Below are 24,944 nucleotides of genomic sequence, written 5' to 3' on the forward strand. Positions count from 1 at the left end.
CGAGCAGCCCGGGCCTGCGGGTTTGGAGGCCGGATGGCGGGCCCGCGCTTGGGACGGCCGCAGCTGGCGAGCCGGGATGGGGACCCGGTGGCACAGGCAGCCCTGCCTGGGGGAAAGCGCGTGCCCACGGGTGGTCTGTGACATCGTGGTCTGTCGCGGCTGGCTGCCGGGGACGCTCGCCATGGCTGGCTGCCGAGGACACACGCCAACGCGTTGCAGGCCCTGCAGTGGCTGCGGGCCCACACCTGCAAGGAGCTGCCTTTTTTGGTTTTGGTCACACCTGCCTCTGAGCACCTGCTGGATGAGCCTCATTCGTTCAGAGCCGCGGGGACAGTTTACTCACAAGGGACGTCATTGGAGTGTGTGCTTTATTATGTTACAAAACAAAAGCTCCCACCAGAACACAGCTAAAAAAATAACACAGTCTCCGTCGATGACATTACTCAGAAAAAACTCAATAAAGGTTGTTGGACTCAGTCCATTAATACTGCCGGAAGAAGCACTCGGCTGCAGTGAGACCCGGGAGGCGCTTTTTTAAAACCTTAAAGCATTAAAGTGCTTTAACGGGTGAGACGGGGAAGCCGGTGCTTGTGCGTCCAGAGTCAGGTCACACCGGCACCAAATCCCTGCACGCAGGTGACGGCCGGGGCAGGGCGGCCTCCTCCAGGCGCCCCGGGCGGGGGCCGTGGGGTGCGTCCAGAGCCGGTCAGGAAACGCGCGAGGGGCCGCTAGGCGGGCTGCAGCCGGGCCCGCTCCCCTCCCTGCGCTGGGCCGACACAGCAGGCGTGGCACGCCCCACACCGGGGTCCCGCACTCTGCGCCCCCCTGGAAAGGCCTCGAGCCTCAGAGGTCCGTTTTCCTCGACGTGCGAGCTTGGTGGAAGGAGGGTCTCCGGCCCGTGTGGATCGCGGCTGCTGGAAACACATGTTTTTCTCTCAACCACGACGACGTTTCTAGAGTTCCCTCTCCATCCCCCCTTGGGGGCTGTGAACAAGGCCCCGCTGGCCCCTCCGACGGGTCTGGTGGGGTGTGGGGTGCGTGCGCGGCCTGGGGGCTCACGGGAGAAGGGGGCCTGGGCCTTGTCTGCACGACCTTGCTCAGGAGCAGGCAGGGGCTCCTACCGGGGGATGAGCCGGCGAGGAGGTGAGCAGGTGGAGAGGCTCGCAGGGGAGACCTGGGGCCAAGGGCATCTCGGCCCGGCCCCGGGGACCCTGGGGCCTGTGGGTGGACACTGGACACTGGGAGCTCAGGGGTGGGCTTTGGACCCAGGAGCCCATGGGTGGGCCTCAGGGTCCCAGGTGAGTGGGCGCCCACGTGTCCTGTGACAGCAGAGGAGGCGGTGCCCACAGGACTTCAGCGTGTGGCCAGCACCCAGATGCCATCCAGCGCTGCCTGCAGCTGGATGTGAAGCCTGGGGAATGGGCGTAGCTTTCTGTGCCTCAGTTTCCTCATCTGCAAAGCGGCAAGAACCACAGCACCCACCTGCGGCCACGCGTGTGCTATGGGAGGCCCGAGCCAGGCCTGCGTAGGAGCCACGCCCGCCACACCTGCCACGCCCACCGCTCTGGTGACCTCCATGTGTCTCTCGGGGAGACAGCGGGTCCCCCAGGGAACCTGACTCCCTGGGAAGCTGTGCGCCCTGAGCCTATTGAGCTCGTCCCACGGGGGCGCCCAGCTGGCTCCGTCACCCCGGGAGTCACCTGCGCAGCTCCAACAGCCAGGGACTGGCCCCCCCAAAGACATGCCCCAATATCGCTGTGGGAGCAGGGTGGGGGGGATGGAGCCCCAAGACACGGTGCCCGCGTCTGTGCAAACGGCTGCCTCGGCTAAGCCGAGACGGCGACATCCACATGCGATCTTCTGGACTTGAGACTTGACCTTGAGGGCCTGAGGGGGCAGGGGCAGGTGGCGCCATCACTACCTGGGCCAGGTAGAGAGCACCTGTAGGCCAGGATTACTAAAACAGGCCCCGCCCCCCTCTTCCCAGCGTCTACTCACAGGAAACGGCTCTCAGGGTCCCCGTGGCGTGGAGAGGAGCTGACTCCAGCTCTTGCTTGCTTTGCGTTCGGCCACCCTCCGCCCCTCCTAGCACCCCCAAGAAAAGGCTGGCGGCGTCTCTGTGGCGGCCTATGGCAGCAGCACCGGCCCGGGGCTGCCCCAGAGCCCGCTTCCCGCAGCTGCAAGGGCTTTCTGGGGCAGCTCTGCCTGCCGCTCTGGCCTGGGGACCCTAACCGGGCACACCTTGTGGGATCAGTGAGAGGCGCACGTGGACCTCCAGGAGCGTCTCGTGGCCCAGGTGAGGGACGGGAAGGCACTGAGGCAGCTGGCCCCAGAGCGTGGCCTCTGGGAGGTGGCGACGGACATCGCCTCACCTGTCGAGAACCAGGGCAGGGTGCCTGCTGCTCGCCACCCCAGCGGCCAGGACAGACTGACCAGGTCGCAGGCTCCAAAGGGTCGCGAGGCTCTCGGCCGGCGGAGAGGCCCAGAAATTCCCTGCCGGCGCTTCCACAAGGCCAGGACTCACCTCCACCTGCCCCGGCCGTCCCTGGAGGGGTGCGGGGCCCTTGCAAAAGAAACCACAGCGACTAGAGGAGGCCGGTTTCCGTGGAGAAAAGCCCCAAGTCCGAGCAGCACTGCTACCAGGCTGGCCGCGCCCCTCCGTCCACAGCGAAGCCTTCTCTGTTTCTTCCCCCTCCGGCCGGCGGGTCCACGTGCCCGCACCCTGGCCCTTGGTGGACACAGACTTGTGGGCACGCCACCAGCGTGGGCTCGTAAGGGAAGGTTGAGAATGAGAAGTTAAAAAGAAGAATAAAAAGCAAGCTGAAGCACCATGTAGAAAAGAGCTTCGTTTTATCAAACGGGACAATTTCCCGGCTCAGGAGGACGTGCCGTCGGCCTGCGTGCCAGAGAGGAGCCTTCTGCCCGGGGCTTCCCAGCGTCCTGCCGCCCCAGCGCGGGCGGGCACTCGCCCATCTTCTCCCAGAGAAACGTCTATTTTCACTGTGCGCAGGGGCAGGGCCCGTGGGGGCCTGGGGCTGGCTGGCGGTCAGCTGTCCAGCAGAGGGACACGGGAGGGACCCTGCCCCGACTCAAGGGCTCTGCCTTCCGAGGACCGCCGCGCCGGGCGCACGGCGTGTTCCCGGACAAAATCACCGGCCGCTCGCGGCTCCCGGGACCGGAGGACGCCGAGGGCCACTTGGTGGCCGTCATCGGCCCAGTCGATCCTTCCCACGGACCTCCCCCGGGAGGGGGCAGCGCCACGGACATCCTGCCCACCCCCGGCGTTGGGGCGCGAGGCCGGGTGCCCGCGCCCGGCGGCTTCAGTTGACCTCGCCCTCGGCCAGCTCCTCCTTGATGGGCGCCCGGCGGGCCTTGCAGTCGGGCAGGTCGAAGCCGAAGTCGGCCCAGTCGTCGGCGGGCGGCGCGGCGCGGTTAGGAATGGTGATGGTGTGGCGCACGCGGAAGTGCACGGCCTCCATGACGCGCTGCCGCTGCAGCTCCCCGGCGCCCAGGGCCACCGCGCGGCCCGCCTGCTGCCCGCACTCGCCGCCCTGCCGCAGGTCCTGCAGGCCCCGCCAGATGGCCGAGCGGTACTGGTCCGGGATCTTCAGGGCCCCCAGGTCCTGCGCGGGCGAGGGCGGCCCCGTCAGGGGGCACTGGGGCGCGGCGGTGGTGGCCCGGCCGCCCCCTCCCCGCCCCCGGGAGACGTCAACCCCCAGGGTCCTGCCCGCGAGGGGACCGGCCTGGGGGGGCAGCAGGAAGCAGCCTCGGGGAAGCGCCTAAAGCGGGGAGCCAGGACCCCCTGTCTGGAGGTCTTGTCACACTGCGTGTTGGGGTGCAGGTCAGGGAGGGCAGGAGCGCTGAGGGGTGCTGTGGGGTCTGCAGGGGGTGGAGGGTGCCGCGGGGTGAGAGGCCCGGGGGGCGGCCTGCCCCGCACTGCTCCCACGCCCCGCACGCCCGCTGGGCCCACGCGTGCTGCGGGGCGAGGGCACTGGCCACTGCATGGGGTGGGGGGGGGGCGGGAGGAGCACGGATCCAGCTCCCGCCCCTCTTCTGTGGCCGCCGCACCGGGCTGGGGTCTCCCGGGCTCCCGCTGGGCGTCTGGGGTCCCGCGACTGTGTGGGACGACTGCCACGGCCCACCAGCCAGGACGTGCTCGTCCAACCCAGTCACGGTGGCCGGCGTCCTCCAGTGGCCACAAGTGGGGACAAGCCCCGGGCATTTGGTTCAGCCACTTGCCTTCTCTGGGCCTCAGTTTACCCCCATGCTAAATGGTACTGAGCAAGCCCCCCGGGCTCTGAAATTCCGGATTTTTTGTGCCCTGAAGCAGCCGGCCCCGTAAAACCGGAGGCGGCCTGGGTAGCCGGGGAGGCCGAAGATCCCGCCCGATAGAAAATTCTCAAATCCACGGGGAGCTGTGCCCCCCACCCATCCTGGGCTCAGCAGAACACGCCTAAAACTTGCAGGAAACGCGAGTTGAGCCCAGGACAAAGAGTTGAGGGCTGGGGGCTGTTTCCAAGCCCCAGGCTTCCCCTCACCCAGGACAGGGCAGGAACAGGGGTGCTGCCTCTCTGCCCGCGGGAGGGCCCCGGCCCGCCCTTACCTCTATCGTCAGGTTCTGCAGGTGGTACATGTTCTGGAGCCCCTGGGAGGTGAAGTACTCGATGCAGTTGGGACACCCCAGCCCCGTTAAGAAGCTGCAGAGGGCACGTGAAGCTGAAGCAATGCTCGCACCCGGGGGCACACTCCCACTGCAGGGGGTGAGGCTGGGGGGCACGGCCGCCCGAGTGGACCCCGGCTGCCCCTGCCCACCCGCTGGCCGAGGCGTCAGGGCAGTGCTGCAGCTCCTGGGGGACACTCCCCGGCGCCTGGGGGATGCTCTTCTTTCTAAGGGAACGTCTGTTTCCCAGCAGCCCCTGCTGACCAGCCCCGTGCCCGCCTGCCGTCCTGGAGGCAGCAGGGCAGCCCGGGTCAGGGCGGCATGCGCACGGCGGGCTGGGGGCCAGGAGACCCAGAGCCCCACACCCCCCACGTCTAGCGGACAGGGTGGCCGCCGCCCGGGACCCCCCATGTACGCGCCTACCTGACAAGGCTGGGGTCCGCATGGTACGGGGGTGGCGGCGTGCAGTGGGACCCCGAGACCAGGGGCTGGGAGCCGTGGGCACCGTTCATCTCGCCGCTGGCCGGCAGCGGGTGGCCGTGGCTGTTGAGCATCCCGGAGCCTGGCAGGAGGGCGGGCGGAGCGTGAGACCAGCCCAAGCACGGGGCTCGGCGCAGCGCGGCAGCCGGGAGCCCTGGGCCGGTGGCAGGTCCTCGCATGCTTGCCAGGGAGGGAGGCAGGGGTGCACGGGGGCCCCGAGGTCGGCGCCTGCCCATGACGGTCCACCGCCTTCCAGGAGATTCTGGTGCCAGGGGGCGGGTTCGGGTCACGCCAGGGGTGAGGCCGCTCATGGCGCTCAGAGCCCGGAACACACACCCACCGCTGGCGTGGCATGCCCGGGGGCCCCATGCACCTTCTTTCAGCCTCGCAGTGGACGGTCGCCTTTTAGCCGATGGGGAAACTGAGGCCCTCTGCTGTGGAGTGGTGGGCACCAGGGCGCGGCACGCAGGCCCCTAGCCCCGCCCCCTGCCTCTCCCCATAGAGCCCCACACTTCGCCGGCCCTGCCTCTGCCAGGACTCACCCACGGGCCCCAGGTTGGGTCCGGCTGCCGGGCCGTGCGGGGTGGGCTGCCCCACCAGCTGGTTGACCGAGGGCAGCTTGTTGGCGCCACCGTGAACCTTGTTCATGGGCGAGAGGACGGGCCCGTAGGAGGGCGGCTGCAGGTGGCTCCTGCTGGGGAGCGCCCGCGCCGCGTAAGAAGCCGCCCCGCCCTGCCGCCCCCGCTCGCCTCCGCTCCAGGCCCCCCGCGCGGCCGCGGTCCAGGCTCCTGACCCCCACGGGTGGGGAGCGCCTCTGTCCCGGGCCGAAAGACGTCCTTCCCTGCCCCCCACCTGGTCATACCCTCCCTCCCCTGCTCTCGGCAGGCCCCACCCCTCGGCCTGCACCCCGGTCTGCGGGTCAGTGTTGCCCCGTCCACTCAGTGACGGCCCAGGGGCAAGAGAGGACGATGCCCGGGCCCTGCTCTCCGGCTCACACAGGACACCAGGCGGCCACCGCGCAAGAAGGGCTTCCTGGAGGAGGCGGTCAAGTGGGGCCCTCACAGCCCCGCCCAGGCACCTCCGAGGGGTGCCGGGTGTTTTCCCCACTGGACCGAGCCTGCCACCACCTCCTGGCCCCGGTGGCAGTTCAGGGCGATGGGGACGCAGAGGGCCCTGGGGGCTGCACTCACGGCCGCGGCAGGAGCTGCTGCTGCTGCTGTCGGTAGGAGTCGACCAGCTGCTGCGGCACCAGCTCCATCAGCTCCAGGCCCTCCTTGATCTTCATCAGCACCTCGAAGTTCTCCCGGCCCCGCACCTGCCCACAGGTGGGCTTGGCCAGGTGCATGCGGGGCTGGGGCCCCAGAACCCCCTGCAGGTGCAGGCAGCCCAGCCCAGGAGGCCCTGGGCCTGCGGGCTCAGGAACCCCTTCCCCTCTCCCCCACGAGCAGGTCTGGGCAGAGACCCCCGTCCCGGGGGCAAAGTCTCCCCGTCTGTGCACACCCCCTGCCGGCTCCGACCCTGGGCCTTTGCTCCCCCCGGCACTGAGCACAGTCGGGGTACAGGGGGGACTCAAAATGAGGGTTCAGAAGCCCCCATCATGGCAGAAGACCCTGCTGAAGCCCGGGGGTCCCGGGCCCCCAGCTTGGGCCGCAGCAGGTGACAGTTGTGCAAATGCAGGTGACACCTGGCCTTAGGATCTGGCGAGTCCTGGCGAAGGCCCCGTCCACCCGTGGACTCAGCCTCGTCGTTCCAGGGCCGCATCCCCTTCGCCGGGAGCACCGTGGCCTTGGCTGACTCGGCTGGGATTTGGAGACCCCTCCCCTGGCGGTTTGGGCCCCCGGCCCCCGGTGCACTGGCCCTTCCCTCTCGGCCCCCGCCCCGGCGGCCCCCCACTCACGGGCATGTAGAACATGTCCTCGTCCCCAGGGCGCCGCTTCTTCACGTTGGAGCCGAGCGCGGGGATGGCGGGGGGGCTCTGCTTGAAGGCTGGGGGGGGCGGGGCTGGGGTAAGCGCCAGCGGGAGGGCGGCAGAGGGAGGGCCCAAGCCCGCTCGCGGGGCAGCCGACCGCGCCGCACGGGGCTGCCCCCGGCGACGGCCACAGGGGCTGGCGGCCTCGGCGCTGCCCGACACAGGCCGGCCACGAGCCCCCAGCCGTGGCGGGTCCGAAGCGCGGGCCCCCGCCCGCGCCCTGCTCACCGCGTTTGCTGGCCGCCCCGCTCTTGGCCGCGCTGTCGCTCAGGGCCTGCTGCTCGCGGAAGTGGTCCTCGTCGGCCTTGCGGTCCCGGCCGGGGCAGGCGCAGATGCGGCCCTCGAAGGACCGGCGCCCCAGCACCTGCCCGCTGTCGGTGGGCACAGCGGGAACTGTGAGCCTCTGGGCCCACCCTCCACCCTGCCCTCCCTGACCCCCACGGCCGGGCCTCCGACAGCTCTGTGATGCCAGCCAGGGGCTCCAGGCCCCCTGCCTCCCTCCCCAGGCCTGGCTCCTGCCCAAGCAGCCCCTGCAGTCTGGGGGAAGCCCCTCCCTCCCACCAGGCCTCTTCCCCAGCTCGCCACCAGGGCCTGCCTGTCTCCATGCCAAGCCCATCAGCCCAGGCCCCGCCCCTGCCCCACCAGGCCCCGCCCCTGCCCTGCCAGGCCCCGCCCCTGCCCCGCCAGGCCCCGCCCACTCACTCTCGGGTCTCCAGGGTAATGATGATGAGGATGGGCCGCCGGTTCATGCCACCCACGCAGCTGCTGTTGCACATGAAGTTGTACAGGATGGTGGTGAACTCGGTCCCCACCTGCACACGGGGAGGTGCGCAGAGGGCCGGGGGTCAGCACCCAGCCCCAACCACACCCGCTCCTCGGCTGGGGAGGCCCAGCACCCACCTGTGGTCCTGGTCAGGTTGGGTGAGCAGGGACAGGGCGGGCTGAAGCTCTGCTCTGAGGCAGAGCTTCTATCCATGTATCCAGTTGATCTATCTGTCCACCCATCCACTTGCCCCACCCACCCACCCACCTATCCACCCACCCCACCCATCCACCCACCATCAATCTACCTTCCCGCCCACCCATTCATCCATCCATCTGTTCATCCACCAATCCACTCCCCCGGCACACACTCCCATTTCCCAGGAGGAAGAGGGGCTCAGAGATGTGAGGGGCCAAGCTGAGACGTGAACCGGGGTCTCGTGAGTGCTTGTCACCCTGCCACCACAAAATGGGCCCTGGGCCAGGAAATTAAACACGACGCTGGTTTGGGAAACCTCGGCCTTTCGGGAAACGCTGCCTGCTGCAGTCGCTAGGGGGCGAGGGAGGCCTGCTTTCCCGGCAGCTGCGCGCAGGTGCGGCTGGCGAGGCCTGGGCGCTAGGGAAGGGCACAGGTGGTGCTCACCTCTCCCCAGGCCCCGGCGCCACTGAAGGGAGCCAAGGGGCCCAGGTCCAGGGAAGGGGGGGGGCTCGCCAGCCCTCCTCCTCCGCGGGAGCCTGGCCCACCTGGCACCCACCGCATCGGTCGCGCCGCGGCTTCTCAAATGCTCCTCTCCTGTCCGCCCCAGACTTCCACCCCACCTGCCGCCACCCGCCACCCGGTCAGAGAAGACTGCTGCTTCCCCTCCTCCCATGCCTCCTCCCCTTGCCCCAGCTCCCCGGAGCCCCCAGGGCGGCTCCGCCTCCCCGGCCACGAGCCCACAGCCGCCCTGCGGGAGCTCCGCCCTGCACGCGTGGCCGCTGGTTTGGTTCAGGCCTCCCTGGCCCACCCCTTTTTCCCGGAAGCCCAGGCCAGGGTCAGCATTTGGGGAGTGGGGGGGTGGACAAATGGGCCAGGCTGAAAGCTTCGAGGTCTTCAGCTCCAACCCCACCACAGTGATGGGGCAGGGGCCAAGTCCCCACAGACACTCAGGGGCCACATCTGGGCTGGACCCCAATGGACAGCAGCAGTGCACACAGTGGGCACTGCATAAATGTGGGCTGTACCCCAATGGACAGTGGCAGCGCACACAGTGGGTACTGTATAAATGTAGGGTGAACCTCAATGGAGAGGAGCAGTGCACACAGCAGGTGCTCCAAGATGTAGGGTGGACCCCAATGGACAGCGGCAGTGCACACAGTAGGCGCTGCTTAAATGTGGGCTGGACCCCAATAGACAGCAGCAGTGCATGCAGCAGGCACTGCATAAATGTGGGCTGGACCCCAGTGGAGAGTGCCAGTACACACAGTGGGCACCGTGTGAGCACCTGGTGGCCGAGCCACAGGAAGGCGCCCTGTGAGGTTGGGGTGCCCCAGGACGACGCGCAGAGCAGGGGCTCTGGTGGCTGGAGGCGGGCGTCTCAGGGCGCAGCGGCACAGGGCGGGTGCCCAGGCCCCCACGTGCTCCAGGCCGTGGCCAGGCCATACCTGGGGGGGCTCGTAGGGCACCATGACGCTCTGCCTGCCGGTGACGGGGTCGTCCACGTACTGGGCCAGGTTGTTGCCCTCCACGCGGATGAGGTGGCTGGCGGGGGCCGACTGCCCTGTGGGGGGGGTGCCGCTTCAGGGGGGTCCCGGGCTGCCCAGCGCCCCGCCTGGCACCCACCTGCACCCCCCGTGGGCTCGCAGCCCTGCTCCCCACCTCCTGGCACCCCCAGACGCCTGGCACCCCGCAGGGAGGGTCCACAGGGTCCCCGCAGGCCCGCCCGCCCCGGGCCCCTCCCCACCGCCCCTCGGAAGGCCGAGGGGGCCACGTGGCACCGCGCTCACCTTCGTTGAAGTCCCTGCCCAGCTCGTGGTTGGGGCAGCGTTTGACCACCTCAGTCACGTGCTCCGCCTTCTTGTAGACGGGCATGGCCCGGACGGCGGTGCCGGGGGGCGGGGGTGCGGCCACCTTCACCTGGATGGGGCAGGTCTTGGCGATTTGGCAGTAGAGCTTCTTCAGCAGCGGGGAGTACTACGGGGGGCGGCCGGTGAGCGGCGGGCCCAGCCCCCAGGCCCGCTGCCCCCACCCCGGCCCCGCTGCCCCGCACCCCGGCTCCACTGCCCCCCACCCCAGCCCCCTGCTGCCCCCCACCCCGGCCCCGCTGCCCCAGCCCCGCTGCCCCCCACCCCGGCCCCGCTGCCACGGCCCTGCTGCCCCCCACCCCAGCCCCCTTGCCCCGGGCCCGCTGCCCCCCACCCCAACCCCGCTTCCCCACACCCCAGCCCCCTGCTGCCCCCCATCCCGGCCCCGCTGCCCCACACCCCAACCCCGGCCCCAGCCCCCTGCTGCCCCCCACCCCGGCCCCGCACCCCAACCTTACACTCCCACCCCACTGCCCCCCACCCTGGCCCTGCTGCCCCCCACCCCAACCCCACTGCCCCACACCCTGGTCCCACACCCTGGTCCTGCCGCCCCTACCCCAGGCCCCAGCCCTGCACCCCAGTCCCACTGTCCCCCACCATGCCCCCGCTGCCCCCCATCCCATCCTGGCCAGCTGGAGCCATGGGGCCCTTCCTCAAACCCCGCACGCCTCTCCCGCCCGCCGGCTCCCTCCAGCTCCCGCCCTGCGCGGCGCCTCGATGGCTCATCTCCCCAGTGGCCTCGGCCACACGCGGCCTGTTCGGGCTCAGCCTCAGCCGTGTACCCAGGGCCCGCCGCCGCCGCGGGCGCTCTATGTGCGATGCTGAGCTCGGAGAGGAGGTGCCGCTGGCTCCGTTTTATGGATGAGGAGTGTAAGGGCCAGACAAGTGAGGGGTGCTGGGGGCTGGGTTCTGGGACAGCCGCGTCCCCTCCCCCAGGACAGGGCTCCCAGCAACCAAGCGGGAGGGAGGAGCCAGGGGCCACCCAGCCCTGGGGAGGGGGTGGACAGACGCTGGCGCAGCGACCTGCCTGGGGGCAGGGCTCGGGTCACCGCCACGAGTGGCAGCAGGAGGGGGCAGCCTTTGAATCCGACCATGTGGCCTCGTCCCAGCTCTGGCATTTGCCAGCTGGGACGCCTGGAACCGCTGAGGGACCATCCTGAGGCTCCTGCCGTCTGTGAGTGACAGTGCGCTGGATGGGGGCAGTGCCCAGAAGCGCCCGGAAACGCCCAACATGGGGCGGCCACACACAGGAACACGGGGGACTGTTCTCGCCGCCAGGCGGGCTGGGGACGGCCGTCGTGAGCCAGCGCAGCCTCCAGGAGCACGAGGAGGGGCCGGAGCCCATGGCCCGGCTGTGGCAGGCCTTCTGGGGTCCCCACCCCAGGCCCTCGGGCCGGCACCCAAGGGTCCAACCCATGGAGGGCCGAGGAGTTCCGTAGGTCATCGAGGCCGGGGCCAGGGGTGATAAGCCTGTGGCCGCCACACAGAGAGCGGGGGCCTGTGCCCCTGGGGGGGGTGGGGGCCTGTGCCCCTCCGGGAGGGGGAGGCGCCCCATGCCTGTCAGTGGGGTTGGGGAGCAGCCCATTAGCTGCGCTCCCACACGATGGCACTGGGTTCCAGGCGCAGCTGCACCCGCGGGCAGAGGCTGCCCCCAGGCACCCTGATCACCCCCCCTCCCCGCCACTGTCTGAACAGCTCTGAGCCTGGCAGCAGGTCCAGGCTGCGGAGCTGCCCCTGCCCCCACCCCCCCCACCTCCTGCCGGGGCTCAGGCACCTCGACTCGGCCCCTCTGGGGGCAGCGCCTGCCGCACAACCATTTCATAAACGGGCAGAGCTTGGTGGCCGCGGTCAAAGCTGAGAGGAGGGGTGTCTCCGGACTGGGGTGCCAGGCACCGACGCAGGCCCCGTGGCCCCCAGGGGTGCAGCCAGCCCTGGAGGGGGCAGGCTCTGGGGCTGCATGGACCTGGGCCAAGGAGTTCACCGGGGCACCCGGCGACTCTATGAACCCAGGGAGCTCCGCCCGGGTTGGGGGGTCCTGGGTGGACAGAGGGACTCTCCATAGAGCCCCTGCAGGAGGAGGCACCTAAGGGCACGACGCGGCTGGGCTGGTGGGAGCTGTCCCTGGTACTGGAAGCGGTACGGACCCGGGGGGGGGGTGCTCCTGAGCGGGCCAGTTGGTGGGGGGCCAGGAGGCACCCCGAGAGCCTGGGGGCACCTCTCCCCTGGGCCTCCACGAGCCCCCAGCCAAGTCCTGGGAAGCTGAGCCACTGAGTCCACACAGGCTGTCCCCAGCCCAGCGCTTGGGGACACACACGCCTGCCCAAGGCGGCTCCCTGCCCAGGCTAGGGGCTTGCCCCAAAGCCACCCAGCTCGGGCTGAATGGGGCAGCCTCACAGGTTGACCAGGAGCATCATGCGGTGACCCTGGGGCCGTGGGCTGGGGGTCGGGGACGGCTGGGCCGTGGGGGCCCTGACCCAGGGGGCTCCAGAAACAGCAAGTCCTTCCTGAGAAGCTGGTCCCCAGCCCACGAGTGTGCGAGTGCCCTGGGCCAGCACCTTCCCTTTGCCCTGGGCCTCGGGGCCTCGGGCGGCCGGGGTCCACTCCACCCCACGGAGAAGGCCCGGTGGAGACGCTCGCCCTCTCCTGCTGCTCCTGCTTCCTTCCTCCTCTCCTTCCCCAGAACCGCTAGATGGATGTTTCAACAGATTCCGAGCCGATAAAATCTTATTTATCTTCGGCTGTTGACACGGAGCCGTCTAGACTTGTCCGCTCCAGGATGTGTGTATTTCTTCGCACCGACAGGAAATGATTTGCCCAAACACCCACGTGCGCCCATGCCTTCCCACCCCCCACCCGGGGCGCGCTCCTCGGAACCCTCCCCCGGCCCTCCACCCCTCCTGTCCGCGAGGGGCCCAGCCGGGAGCCCCGGAGCCTCGGGCCTGGGCGGGCGGGCGCGAGGGTGGGTGGGGGCTGGCGATCTCTTCGCGCCCCCCGCAGCCGGGTGCCCGCACGGGCAGGTCTGGGCAGGACGGTGGGGAGGTGATAATAACTTGTCTGTCATTTTCCCAGGACGTGTAGCATCTTGCAAACCGCAAATACCGTTAACCAGCTTGGGTGAATCTGTTACGACAGATTCTGGAAGACGTGGCCTGCACCGGGGGCTCGTAGTTTTTAAATGATTTTCTTACAGCCCGCTTTTCTCCACTTTCTGCATGTGAGCATGTTTCGAGCCGCGTTTGTCTGCTTCCGTGGGCTGCGAGCCCTTCGAGGACGGTGCCCGAGGCCACGACCCTCACTCTCTCCCCAGCAAAGCTCCCGGTGCCCATCCACAGAACCCTGGAACGCAATTCTGGGGGTTCACAGGCCGACCCCCCGAAACTCACGCAGGGAGCCCAGGCCCCGGCCCCTCGTTCCTAGCCCCCCCGAGTCCCTCCCTGTCTCCCTCCAGGCGAGGAGGGTCTCCCCTCCGTGCAGGGCCCGTGGGCCCCTGCTCAGCCCTCCCCTGGGGGCCTTGCTCCCCGACTGCCATTCCCCGGCCTCGCACTCATGCCTTCGTCCAGCACGGCAGCAGGAGCGTGGTGGCAGGGTGGGGGGCTCCGTTTGGTGTCCAGGGAGGCCTGGCTCCCACCCCCGGGAAGTCACCAGCCTGGGGGGACGAGGAAGAGGGGCACATGCCATACCCACAGCCGCCTCCTCCGGCACACCCTGGCATCAGGCCAGAGCAGGCTGGCACCCGCCCCGGCCATGGGCAGGGCCTAGGAGGTTCTGGGGGTCCCCTGGGGGCCCCACAAGCCTGCCACCAGCCCAGCCCCCCCAAAGGGCCCCCTAAAAGGGGCTGCTGTGCTCCTCAAGAGCTCCCGCTGCAGGGAGATGGCTGCACGTGCAACACCCACAAGGCTGGACGGCAGGCGGGCCGAGGACAGGTGGAGTCCAGGAGAAGGTGAGCCACCGAGGAGTGCGGCACGGGAGATGGTGCGCGTCCCCCCTAGCAGCAGCTCGTGGCACCTGGGTCTGCTCGGCCCCTCAGGGACACCGAGACAAAGATGGCCCGTCAGGCGTGGGGCAGCTCCCATGGGACGTCAGGGCCTGCCTGGGTAGCACAGGCAGGTGGGAGAGTCTGAGCCCCTTGGGTCCTTGGGCTGTGAGCCAGGCACCCACCTGGTCCTCACCGGACCTCGAGGAGGGGTCTCAGGGCTGGGGAGGGGTCAGGCAGTCTTTGATTCCTTGGGGACAGGGCCAAGCTAGCGCGAGGCCCACCACCAGCTCAGCAGGCCCCACCGAGGACCAAGCCACGGCCGGGTCCAAGCTCCACCCTCAGCCTCTTCTCTCCCGCCGGGGCCAGGTGCGGCTCCCTCTGCCCACGAACCAGACGCTGCCAGCTGGGGTCAGCAGCCCGGAGGGGACACCCCTGGCTGCCCCCGCCCCCGGTCTTGTGGAGGAAGGCACGACACCCAGCAGGCAGGCTGTGGGCGCTGGCCGGACCCGGGGGTTGGGGCGGGGGGCTGGCCTGCAGCTGTGCTGGGCTCTGCAGCGGGGCCCCCTTGGGCGGCCGCGGGGAAGAGTCCTGGTGTCCTCACCGGCCTGCTTTGTGGCTTCAGCAAGAAGCCGGATCCATGAGGCTGCGTGAGCCAGCCTGGCCTTGGCCACGGGGACTGGCAGGCTGAGCGCCCCTGATGGGACCCTGGGGTCCACGGAGGCCCCTTCTTCTCACAGCAGTCCCGGGGGCCTCCCACCCTCTGTGGGTGCTCCATCAGGGTACGGAGGCTGGGCCCTAACTGCAGACCCGGCCCCTGCCTGGGGAGGATGCCGGGGGCTGGGGACATGCAGGGAGGGGCAGCCGGGCCTTGGCCACAGCCGGGCCTTGGCCGCAGCCGGGGCTACTGCCCGGGGCCTTTGTGGGGGTGGATATTGTTCCGAGCCCTGCCCGGGGGGCCCCCCACTCTGGCCTCTGGCCTGTGCCCCAGAGCTGCAGGTGTGGTCACGGCCACACTTCAAGACCCTGCCGGCTCTCGAGCTCCGTCCCTTCACTCTGGGTAAACTCTGCCCAGGCTGGCAGGGGAGACGCCCGGTTTCTCCAAGTGGCGGGAGCACTGGCCGGCCAGAGGGCACGTCGGGGGGCGGTCGTTTTTCAGCTTCTCGGGAAACAGCTGGTAGGAATCTAAGTTCTCACAGAACTCTGTAAATGTTCGGTAAAGGGCCCAGGGTGGGGAGACTTCGGGTGTCTAAAGGCTTAGCCACCTCTTCAGGGAGCACCCGCCCCCCATCGCACGGCCTCCCCAGCTCTGCTTTGGGGTCTGCGTTGCCACACCCTCCCTGCAGCCCGAGGCGGAAGGAGACGGGGGCCAGCCCAGGGGCCACACTGCAGGTCCAGTTCCCCCAGGGAACCTCCCGGAAGCCTCGAGCACTGCTGTGAGCCCTACAGTGAGCCGTGTCCCTCCCCACAGCCTCTGCGGCCCCGTCACGAGCCCCGTGTTTGGAAACCCAGGCTCTGAGCTCCGGCACCCTGGAATTCTCTGCCCCCTCCCCTTCCCGGGAACCCCCTCGGATGAATGGACGCATGCCTGGATGTGCCAAGGGGTTTCTCCACCCAGGGGCTAAACCAGCAGACCGCTGGGGTAACAGACCCCCTGGCCCGTGGGATCCTGGGGGCTGGGATTCAGGGGTCGCCATAGGGTCCACCAACCTTGAGCTGGCTTCCGTCTTTGGGGTCTGAGAAGCAGATCTCCCCATGACCAGCCACTGCCCAGGAGAACTGTGGTCAAAGAACCCAGCTCACGGCTGCTGTGCCCGCTCCTCGCCCCACGTGTCCTACGGGTACCCTGACCCGAGACACCCCAGAACCCCCTCGGCCTTTGCGTGGGCTCCAGCAGAAAGACCGTGCCAGGGTTGATGGGACTCGGGGGTCGGGCAGGGGAGGCGGGGCCCGTGCGCCCCTGAGAGGCCCCGGGGAGGGGAGTCCAAGGCCTCCAGCCACATCTGCCTGGAGGCTGGTCAGCCCTGGCACGGCCTCGTGACAAAGGTCAATGAAAACCATGCGGCGAAGACAGCCAGGCAGACGTGCCACCACCCAGCCACGGCGCTGCTTCCTTCCCCGGCAAGGAGCCACGGGAGACTCGAGGGGGCTGGACCCAGCGGGCAGGTCCCGGGCCGCCCACCTGGTACACAGCTCAGGAGTCGGCTGCTAGGCCTGCCCCTGGCCAGTGCTGACCCTGCGCAGGGGACCAGCCTCTCTGAGCCTCGGTTTCCTCCGTGGCATGGGGGGAACGCCCTGGCAGGGAAGCCTCGTGGGTGACCAGCGTGGCCTGTCCACGCAGCACCTCTGCCACCTTAGCCAGCCAAGTTCTAGGACTGTCTGGCCACCCCTGTTTGGAGCCAGCCCTAGGAGCAGACCGTTCCTCGTGAAACATAACGAGGCTCCTGGCCCTCCACAGCCTGATCCCACGGCATGGAACCCCGTCTCCCGTGGGGTTCTTCCTTGTGTCCCCGAAAGCCCCCAGATGATGTGGGGTGGGGGCCTCGGGATCGTCTCCCCCAAGCCACCCCAGGCCGGGGGCACCACTCGGCATCCAGGACCACAGCTGTCAGTGTCGGCGGTGCAGCCAGGGCCAGGGGTCCCGGGTGCGTCCTCCCGGGCCCAGGTCCGCGTCCCCCAGGGCCCCAGCTCCACGGGAGGCTGCCCGAGCTCCGGATGACACTCCTGCCGGGTCCCAAGCCCCAGCGCCAGCCCCGACCTGAGCCAGCTTGCCTGATGCCCGGTCCCCTCCCCAGGGCTCCTGGCCGTGGAGCTTCACGCAGTTCCAGCAATTGCTGCAATTTCTCCTTAAGTGTTCTCGTTTCCCCTTAATAATCCCGTTTCATCTCCACAATACGCAGCAGTTAGAACTCTTCCCTCGGCTTTAAATACGTGTAATTGCTTCTGGTGCCAGTAAAAGGTATTAATTCCATTTATGCATTCCATAAACTTTCAGGATAACGCAATTGATACCACAATCGTGTCGGGACACCTCCACTATTATTCTCCCACTTGCAAACCTCCGAGGGGCTGGAACGTTCTCTCTGGCGTCCATTGGCTCAGTCTCGTTCTCCCCAGGAACCCCCCGTGCACCCCGCGTTCCTCCGGGGGTGGGGGCTGGCCCGCCACGTGGAGGCAGCTCTCTCCCGGGCACACGCGGGCACACGCAGCATGGCTGGAGGCCATCGGGGCTGTGGCCAGGCTGCCCGCCTGTCTGGGGGGCCCTGGGCACTACTCTGCCACCTGCACCCATCCACTCTCCACCCCACCCCCCGAAAGGCAGCCCTGGCCGGCAGCTGGTGGTGCCTCGGCCGCCCCAAGGTGTCTGCCGACGGCGGCCCAGGCTGGGGCTTTGGCCACAGAGCCTTCTCTCCTGCCTCAGAGCCCCCCCAACAAGCCTCCTAAGACCCAACGTCCACCACCTTCCCAGGCGCAGCCGAGCCTGGGGGCAGGAAGGGACCGAGCTGGGGGACAGCGCCAGCGTCCAGCAGTGCCAGGCTGCTCGGCCTCCCCTCCCCCCCGTGGGCACCAGCTGCTCCTTCATCACCAAAGCGGGGGGAGCCGTCGGCTGGACCCTCATGGAGGGCATGGCTGAGACTCTCTCCCGTGATGTCTGGGGCTCTCTGCTGGGTCCCCCTGGTCCCAGGCCAGCCTTCCCAGGGGTGTGTGATGGGGACAGAAAGCAATGGGCAGCCCGCCCTCGGCCAGGCTCTGTCGTCCGCCCACTGAGCATCAGCTGCCCGCGGCCACAGCCCTCCCGTGCAGTTCTGACCTTCCACATGGTCTGACTCTCCGAGGCCCCAAAGTTCTGAAACGGGGCAACCTCGGCCAGGACAACTGATGACTCTGGTGGCCCCTTCCTGGGCACCGGGCACTCTAGGAAGCAGGTGAACCACTCGTCCAGCCCCCCTCGGAGGAGGAAGTGGGCAATGGCCACCGCCCCAGGCCGATCAGATGCAGACCCGTCGGGCAGCTCTCAACCCCCCATCCCACTCCGCAGCGTCCCCACCTGCCACACCCCAGCCTCTGCCGCCCCCGGGCTCCTGGTCTACAGCCTCGTGGCTGAACACACCCGCTTTTCTGGCCACTTGCCGGCCATGCACCCAGCTCCACCTTGACCTGCTGGGCCAGGAGTTGTCAGAACCGAGGGCAGCGACCAGGTGAGGCCTGGGTGTGCGCATGTTCGTGTGTGTGTGCATGTCCGTGCACATGTGTGCAAGTGAGTGCAGGTGTGTGTGCATGTGAGTAAAGGTAGGTGCATTATATATGTGTGTAGCATGTGTGCAAATGAGTGCAAGTATGTGCAAGCATGTGTGCCTGTGTCTCTGTGTGCACGTGTATACAGGTGTGTGCATGTGCATCGGTGTGCATGTGTAAAAGTGAGTGCAAGTGTGTCTGCATCTCTGTACGCAGGTGTGTGTGCATATGCAACTGTGTGTGCCCTGTACAAGTGAGTACAGGTGTGTGCATGCAAGTGCACAGGCATCACTGTGTGAGATCATGTATGTGTGCGTGTGTACAAATGTATCTGCATGTGTACATGTGAGTGCAGGTGTGTGTGTCCTCGTGCATGTGACTGCAGGTGTGTGTGGGCGTGCATGCTGCGTGTGTGTGCTTGTCTGCACGCACACGTATGCCTGGGTGCGGAGGGCTCCAGCTCCTGGTGCCCCAGGAGCACGGGACTGAGAGCCGAGGTCTCAGAGAAGCTGGTTGGAAAGGGGGACCCCCCGTGGCTGGGGAGACCCACGGGGGGCACAGCCAGGCTGAGGCCAAAGACCCCATTCACAGCTGTGGCCGCTCGGGGCCGCGAGGTGTTTTTCTTGAAAGAGCCCAATGAAAAGCAGCAGTCAATTCAGAATTGCACTTGAGAAAAATACGAGTTATCCACCAGTTACCAGCCGGCTGGCGTGGCAGGGGCCGAGGGCAGCGCAGCGTGGAGGCCCGGGGCGAGTCCGGGCAGCGCCCGCGCCGTCAGGCCCATGAGAGCTGCGGCCGGCGGGCTGCCCGGCCTGCTCCTCGAGGCCGCCGCCGGCCTGCCCCCTCCCCGGTGCATGGCGGGGGTCGGCCGCCTGTCAGCCAAGGTGCCAAGATTCTCATTATCAAAGTTCGTCCCGCCTCCCCCCTGCACTGGCCGGGGGCGGGGCAGGGGGCGGGGCCGTGGCTCCGGGACAGTGCCTCCTCCCAGCTCTGCTCTGTTGGTGCAACTGGGGCCAGGGGTGGGGGCAGCATCTGCTGCTCGGGCCCCAGGGTTGGGGAGACTGGAGCAGGACCCTGGGTGCAGGTGAGCCTTCCCTGCGCCAGCACAGCTGGGCAGGCCACCTGGGGCTAGGAGGACCACCCAGGGCCACCTAGGGCCAGGCCAAGTGACCAGGCCCCTGGTCCCACCGACCTTGGTGCCCACACACTTGGACAGGGAGGGGGCGGAGGCAAACGGCCAGCGGGGCAGGGGGGCGCCGGGTAGGGGGCAGCCAGCCAAGGCGGACCCCGACCCTCCCCAAGGACCAGCTCGGACCACCCGAGGCCCTCCCAGACCCCAGACACTGCAGATACCGCAGGGCACCCCCAAATGACCTGGGAGGAGCCCTCCAAACTCCTGCCCAGCTCCAAGTGGGACTCATCTAGAAACACCAGGCCACCCGGGGCCAGGTGACAGATGTCAGTGCAGGGGGCACAGGACCCACCCCTTTGGAGAGGGCGAGGAGATCTGCACGTGGGAGAGAGCGGTCATGAGCCTCCCGCTGCCAGAGGTGAGCAAGTGCAGCGACTTTGGGGCCATCCCTCCCCACCCGCCCAGTGGGTGCCACGGTGGGTGGTGTCGGAGTGAAAATTGGCAAATAATTTTTAAGTGAGAACCACAAGGGCCGGGAACGCCGCACCCCGAGGCCCTGGACGAGGCTTCACATAGCACCCCTTCCGAGGTGCCCGGCTGGCCACGTCTCCCCGGCCCGGGATGCCTGGGCACCGCTGGAGAGCTCAGCGTGGCTCCACCCACTCCCAGCCCCCCGCAGCGTGGGAAGCCTGGCAGCTCCGGCCAGCAGGGCTGGGGACCGAGGACCGGCCCCGAGGCCGCGGCAGGGCCTTGGGGGGCCTACCCGGGGCCAGCCCCTGCCGCTCCGAGGCCCGTTTCTGGGAGCGCTGGGGGTGGGCACTGAGCTCCCAGCCAGAGGGTCGGGGGTGGAGCCCCGCGGGGGACGCGCCAGCCACGTGTGCCGGACCTGCCAGGCCTGGCCGAGTCCCCGCAGCCCAGGGAACGGGGGTGAGGCTCTGGCGGGGAAGGAGACAGGGTCCGCAGGGCTGCCTCCCCTGCCCACTCCTCGGGCAGGCACCTCAGGGTCTCCGCCACCCCAGCTCTGCCCGCGGAGCTGGCAGTCCCCTCCTCCCCCAGCTGCAGCAGTTAGGAGCTCAGACGCGGGCCACCGTCTTCCCACGCGGGCACCCTACTCTCCATCCCGTAACTTGGAGCCAAGTCCCTTCCCTCCCGCCCCCTCGCCCTCCTCTGCTGGGAGACGGCAACGAGGACGCGTTCCACCTTGGGGGCTAAAGGGTTAACGTATACTCAAAGCGCTCAGCGGGAGTCACTGACGTCCAGGGATCAAGGCACTTGGAGGTGACAGCCCAGCAACAGCAGGTCAGAGCCCATCCATGCCCCCCGCCCCGTGGGAGCTGCCCGGGGTATCGCCCACCCAGGATGCAAACACAGCCCCCCGCCGGCTCACGGGGACCCGGGTTGGAGGTCGCCAGGGGTCAGCTCGCCACGGGCCACCCGCTCTGCCCTGCCCGGGACCTCCCAGCGGAGCCGCGTCCACGCCCCTGGGTGCCTGCGGGAGGCCGGCCAGCTCCGGCCACGCGTCCGAGGGCTGGACCCGCCCGCCTCCCGCCCCGCGACCCCCCACCCCGGGGCCGGGACAAGCCGCGCGCCCTGCAGACGGCGCCCCCCGCCCCGCCCCGCCGCGGCCGCCGGGAGGCGGGGGCCACTCACCGTCCAGGTGGCGGACTTGGCCGTGCTCGACTGCTGGAAGGTGACCTCGAAGTGGTGGGGGCCGGGGTAGTCGGTGTTGGACGGGATGACGGGGGCGGGCGACATGGTGTCGAAGGTGGAGCTGGGCTGGGCGTAGGGCGAGTGGGTGGGCACGCTGGCGCCGTGCTCGGGGGGGTAGGGGCTGGCCGAGGCCGCGCGGCCACCCATCTGCTCCATGGTGCTGCTGAGCAGATTGAACTGGGGCTGGCGGGAGGGAGGAGGGCCGGGAGGAGGGAGACACCGTCAGGCAGGGGCGCCGCGGGCCGGCCGCAGGTGTCCTGTTACAGGCGCCTTAAAGGGCCAGCGCAGGCAGCCCGGGCAGCTCCTCGCCCCCGCCCCCACCCAACAGGCCACTACTTGCGCGGGAGAAACTGACACATTGGCCCGCCCGCCTCCCCGGCGGCCCCCCAGGTGCCCGGGCGCGGGGATCCACCGGGCGGCCGGCGGGCGGAGCCGCGGCTTGGCACGCCTGGAGGGGAGCGTCCGGCGCGCCCCGCCGGCCCCGCAGGCTCCTCCTGCTGGACCCCTTCGCCGCGACAGCGGGGGAGACCAGCCCGGGCCCCCGGGGCGTGGGGGGCTGAGCCTCATTTTCCACCCAGGCCCCCGGCGCCCGCTGGCATTGCCCTCCCTCCCGCCACACCCCCGCTTCTCGGAACGGCGCTGACACTGGAGCCCCGCGGGGCGGTGGGCGCGTCCTCTGGGCCGCCCTCCGGGGGTTCCGGGGCCCCCGGTAGAGCAGCCTAAGAGGGGCTGCTGGAGGGGAGCACCGTCCTTCCAGCTCTGGAGGCTTCCAGGGAGGGCGGCTTTGGTGGGGTTTGGGGGTGCCAGAAATCAGCAGTGTCCGCACATGGTCTCTGCCAACGCTCCAGCAGCTTCTTCCCGGGCAGGGGCCACCGTGGGGGGTGCGGTCCACCCAGTCCTCTCCACAGCCCGGGCAGGCACACCGGGCCCCCTTCCAACAGGCCAGGAAACTGAGGCTATCCCGGGCGAGCCTCTGGCTCAGGAACCTGGGGTTCTGGGTCCCCTTGCCCCTGCCTCCTCCTGGCAGACGTCCCAGGAGACCAGCTGACGAGGGCTGAGCCAAGGACCCCAGGGACGGGTGGAGGTGGTGACTGGGGGTGGGGGACCCCTCAGAGAGGCGGGCAGGGCGCCTGGGGTCCCAGAGGCGGGGGCCGCTGAGCCCTGGGCCCCTCCTCAGAGAGGCTGGGGACGCCCCGGGTACCGGCCCACTCCTCCAGACTGAAAGCCAAGACTGCGCCCCCCGCCCCCCGGCCCCGCTCTCCGCAGACACCCGGGCGGCCCCTCTTTCTGACCTCCATCTCGGCCTCGTAGCCCAGGTCCCCCCAGCCCGGCCAGTCTGAGCGCCACCAGCAGCCGCGTGCTGGCCCGTCCATGTCACCACCAGAGCCCACGGAGCCCCGGGGCTGGTCGGGCTGCCTGGGACCCGTGGGCAGCAGCACGGCCGACGGGGACCCCGACGGCAGGCGAGCAGTGAGGAAGGGGTGCCCTGAGTTCCGGGCGGGGGCGACCCAGGGAACAGGGGAGGCGGTGGGCTGTGCCACCTTGCGCCTCCGGGGCCGGGCATGCCGGGGCCCGTGGGGGCTCCAGGTCCCCTCCGCCGGCCCTGGCTGACGCGGCCCGCGGCCCGCTGCCGCAACGAGGCTGCAGGAAATCCCGTGTCTCCTCGTGACTTGTTTGGCCCTCCCGAGCCACAGCCCCCGGGCCCAGGACACCTCCCGGCAGCCTCTGCCCTCCTCTCCGGCCCGCCCTGGCCCCTCTTGCCGACACCCCCACCCGCCTCCTTGCCCACGTCCCCCCACGGCCCCCCAACCTAGCTAGAACCACGTGCGTCTAAAGTGAACGCTCGCTTGTCCGCACTGTGGAAATGGCCTCCCACGCCCCCGACAGGCTGTCTGGGCCCCTCAACCTCAACAGCTGCTCGGCCATTCGACTGTCTTTGAACCTGAGCCCCGAGTTCCCCGTGAACCAGGGAACTGAGGTTGGGGGAGGGCACGGGCCGTAGTCTCTTCGGCTGCCTGTTAGTGCCCCGTCCTCCTGCTTGTCCCCCCTTGCTTCCTTAGCCCCCCTTGTTTTTCGGTGTAACTCATTGCACTCGCCACATAAGCTGTCGCTTTCTTGGGGGGCACGAGAGTGTCTGTCTCGACAGAGTGCTCCCCAATTTGCAAATTGTCTCCTTGAGATAAAGGGTCTCTCTTTTCTACCTTTTTAACAGTTTCCTCTCATCTGGCACCTCCGTGGCAGTCCCCTCCCCTATTTGGCAGGAAGGACGCGACCCCCTCCTCTCCTAGCTCTGGGCTGTCAGGAGGGGGGTGGCGGAGGGGCAGCCGCCGTACCCAGGGAAAGGTGGAGTGCGGCAAGCCTCCTGCGTGAGCGGGGTCTGGGCCAGGACTCCCACCAGACTCCGGCCCCCGGGAGGTGCCCACGAGGCCTCGAGCCAGGAGTGCACCTCCACCTGCCCACGTGGATTTGCCAGGACGCTTGGACCTTGGCTCCAGAGGGCAGGGCACCTGCCCGCATGGCTTTGGAGCCCTAGGGACCCAACCGGCCCCCCCGCCGAGCCTCTTCCCTGAGGCCAGGGCACCGGCAGCTCCCACGTGGCGCTGACCAGGACTGGAGGGGTCACAGGAGCACCGGGTTCCGGTGAGTTGCCCCTCGCCCTCCCTCCTCTAACCCCATGCCCACCCGGGCCCTTCCACTGCTGGGGGGCTCCTCGGGGCTCCTCTCGAGCCTCGGGGGTCTCCGGTTGAGGGTCCCTACTGCAGAGGGGTGGCCAGGGCCACCCCGGCCCAACCCAACCAGCTACTGGTGTTGTAAGTGAATCGTTTGGGTTTCCTTGGACCCACCCTGCCCCCTGAACTGGACGGCGAGCCCTGCTAGGACAGTCACGGTGCTGCCCGTCACTGACGGATGCCCACGCAGAGCCGGCTGCTTGGCCCCAGCCACATGCGTGCAGCCACCTCGGCCACAGGCCATCCTGAGCTCTCGAAAGTGAGCAGTTTTCATGTTGGTGACATTTGAAATTATCATAGTTCAGGATAAACAAATAAAGTATTAAATGAATTTCATTTAACCTTTTTAAAATGTGGCGACAAGAAAACATAAAATTACACAAGTGGCTCCCGTTCTATCCTAGGGGATGGTGCTGGGCTAGACCCTTAATTGATGTCTGCTTAGCCAGTGAGGGAGTGCAGCTATTATTATTACTATTATTATTATTATTATTTCTAGCACCCCCTCGGGGACATAACGTGTTGCTCATTTCAGCATGGTCACTCAAGAGGCTTGCTGAATGTGTGAGCTGGCAGATGAAAGGATGGATGGATGATGATGGATAGATGGATGATGGATGGATGATGGGTGATGGATCGATGATAGGCGGATGAATGGATGGATGGATGATGGATGAATGGATGGGTAGATGGTTATGGATGGATGGATGATGGGTGGATTATGGGTGAGGGATGGATGGATGGATGGGTAGATGGTTATGGATGGATGGTGGATGATGGAGGGATGGATGGGTGGATGATGGATGGATGATGGTGGAGGATGGATGGATGATGGATGGTAGATGATGGATGATGGATGGATGATGGTTGGTGGATGATGGATGATGGATGGTGGATGATGGAGGACGGATGGATGATGGTGGGGGACGGACGGATGATAGGTGAATGATGGATGATGGGTGGATGATGGATGGATGATGGATGGATGATGTATGGATGATGTATGGTGGATGATGGATGATGGATGGATGATGGATGGATGGATGATGATGGTGGAGGACAGACGGATGATAGGTGAATGATGGATGATGGATGGTGGATGGATGGATGGATGACAGGTAGATGATGGGTGATGGATGGTGGTGGAGGATGGACAGGTGGGTGACTGACAATAGATACTCATGGTGATGGAAAGGGCAACAAAGGCAGGCTCTCTGGGCATGAGGGCT

At 68.1% G+C, this 24,944-nt stretch overlaps 1 protein-coding gene across 2 annotated transcripts in view; it reads right to left on the reverse strand.

Moving 5' to 3' along the window:
* Positions 1-351: 351 nt before the first annotated feature.
* TP73 (tumor protein p73) overlaps positions 352-24,944 on the reverse strand; it is a 56,916-nt gene continuing 32,323 nt past the window's right edge. The window contains exons 4-14 of one of the 2 annotated variants that reach the window (XM_058304588.1): positions 20,927-21,169; positions 9,858-10,044; positions 9,516-9,631; positions 7,812-7,921; positions 7,338-7,480; positions 7,038-7,126; positions 6,331-6,455; positions 5,683-5,831; positions 5,084-5,222; positions 4,604-4,697; positions 352-3,623 (exon numbers count right to left, since the gene is read on the reverse strand). In XM_058304588.1, the coding sequence (XP_058160571.1) occupies positions 3,321-3,623; positions 4,604-4,697; positions 5,084-5,222; positions 5,683-5,831; positions 6,331-6,455; positions 7,038-7,126; positions 7,338-7,480; positions 7,812-7,921; positions 9,516-9,631; positions 9,858-10,044; positions 20,927-21,169 (1,698 nt within the window). In that variant the 3' untranslated portion in view covers positions 352-3,320. Of the gene's footprint in view, positions 3,624-4,603; positions 4,698-5,083; positions 5,223-5,682; positions 5,835-6,330; positions 6,456-7,037; positions 7,127-7,337; positions 7,481-7,811; positions 7,922-9,515; positions 9,632-9,857; positions 10,045-20,926; positions 21,170-24,944 lie in introns of both variants that reach the window. The other variant, XM_058304587.1, reaches the window with a different exon arrangement.

This window comes from Dasypus novemcinctus, chromosome 9 (genome assembly GCF_030445035.2).
Source record: "Dasypus novemcinctus isolate mDasNov1 chromosome 9, mDasNov1.1.hap2, whole genome shotgun sequence".
Classification (NCBI taxonomy): domain Eukaryota; kingdom Metazoa; phylum Chordata; class Mammalia; order Cingulata; family Dasypodidae; genus Dasypus; species Dasypus novemcinctus.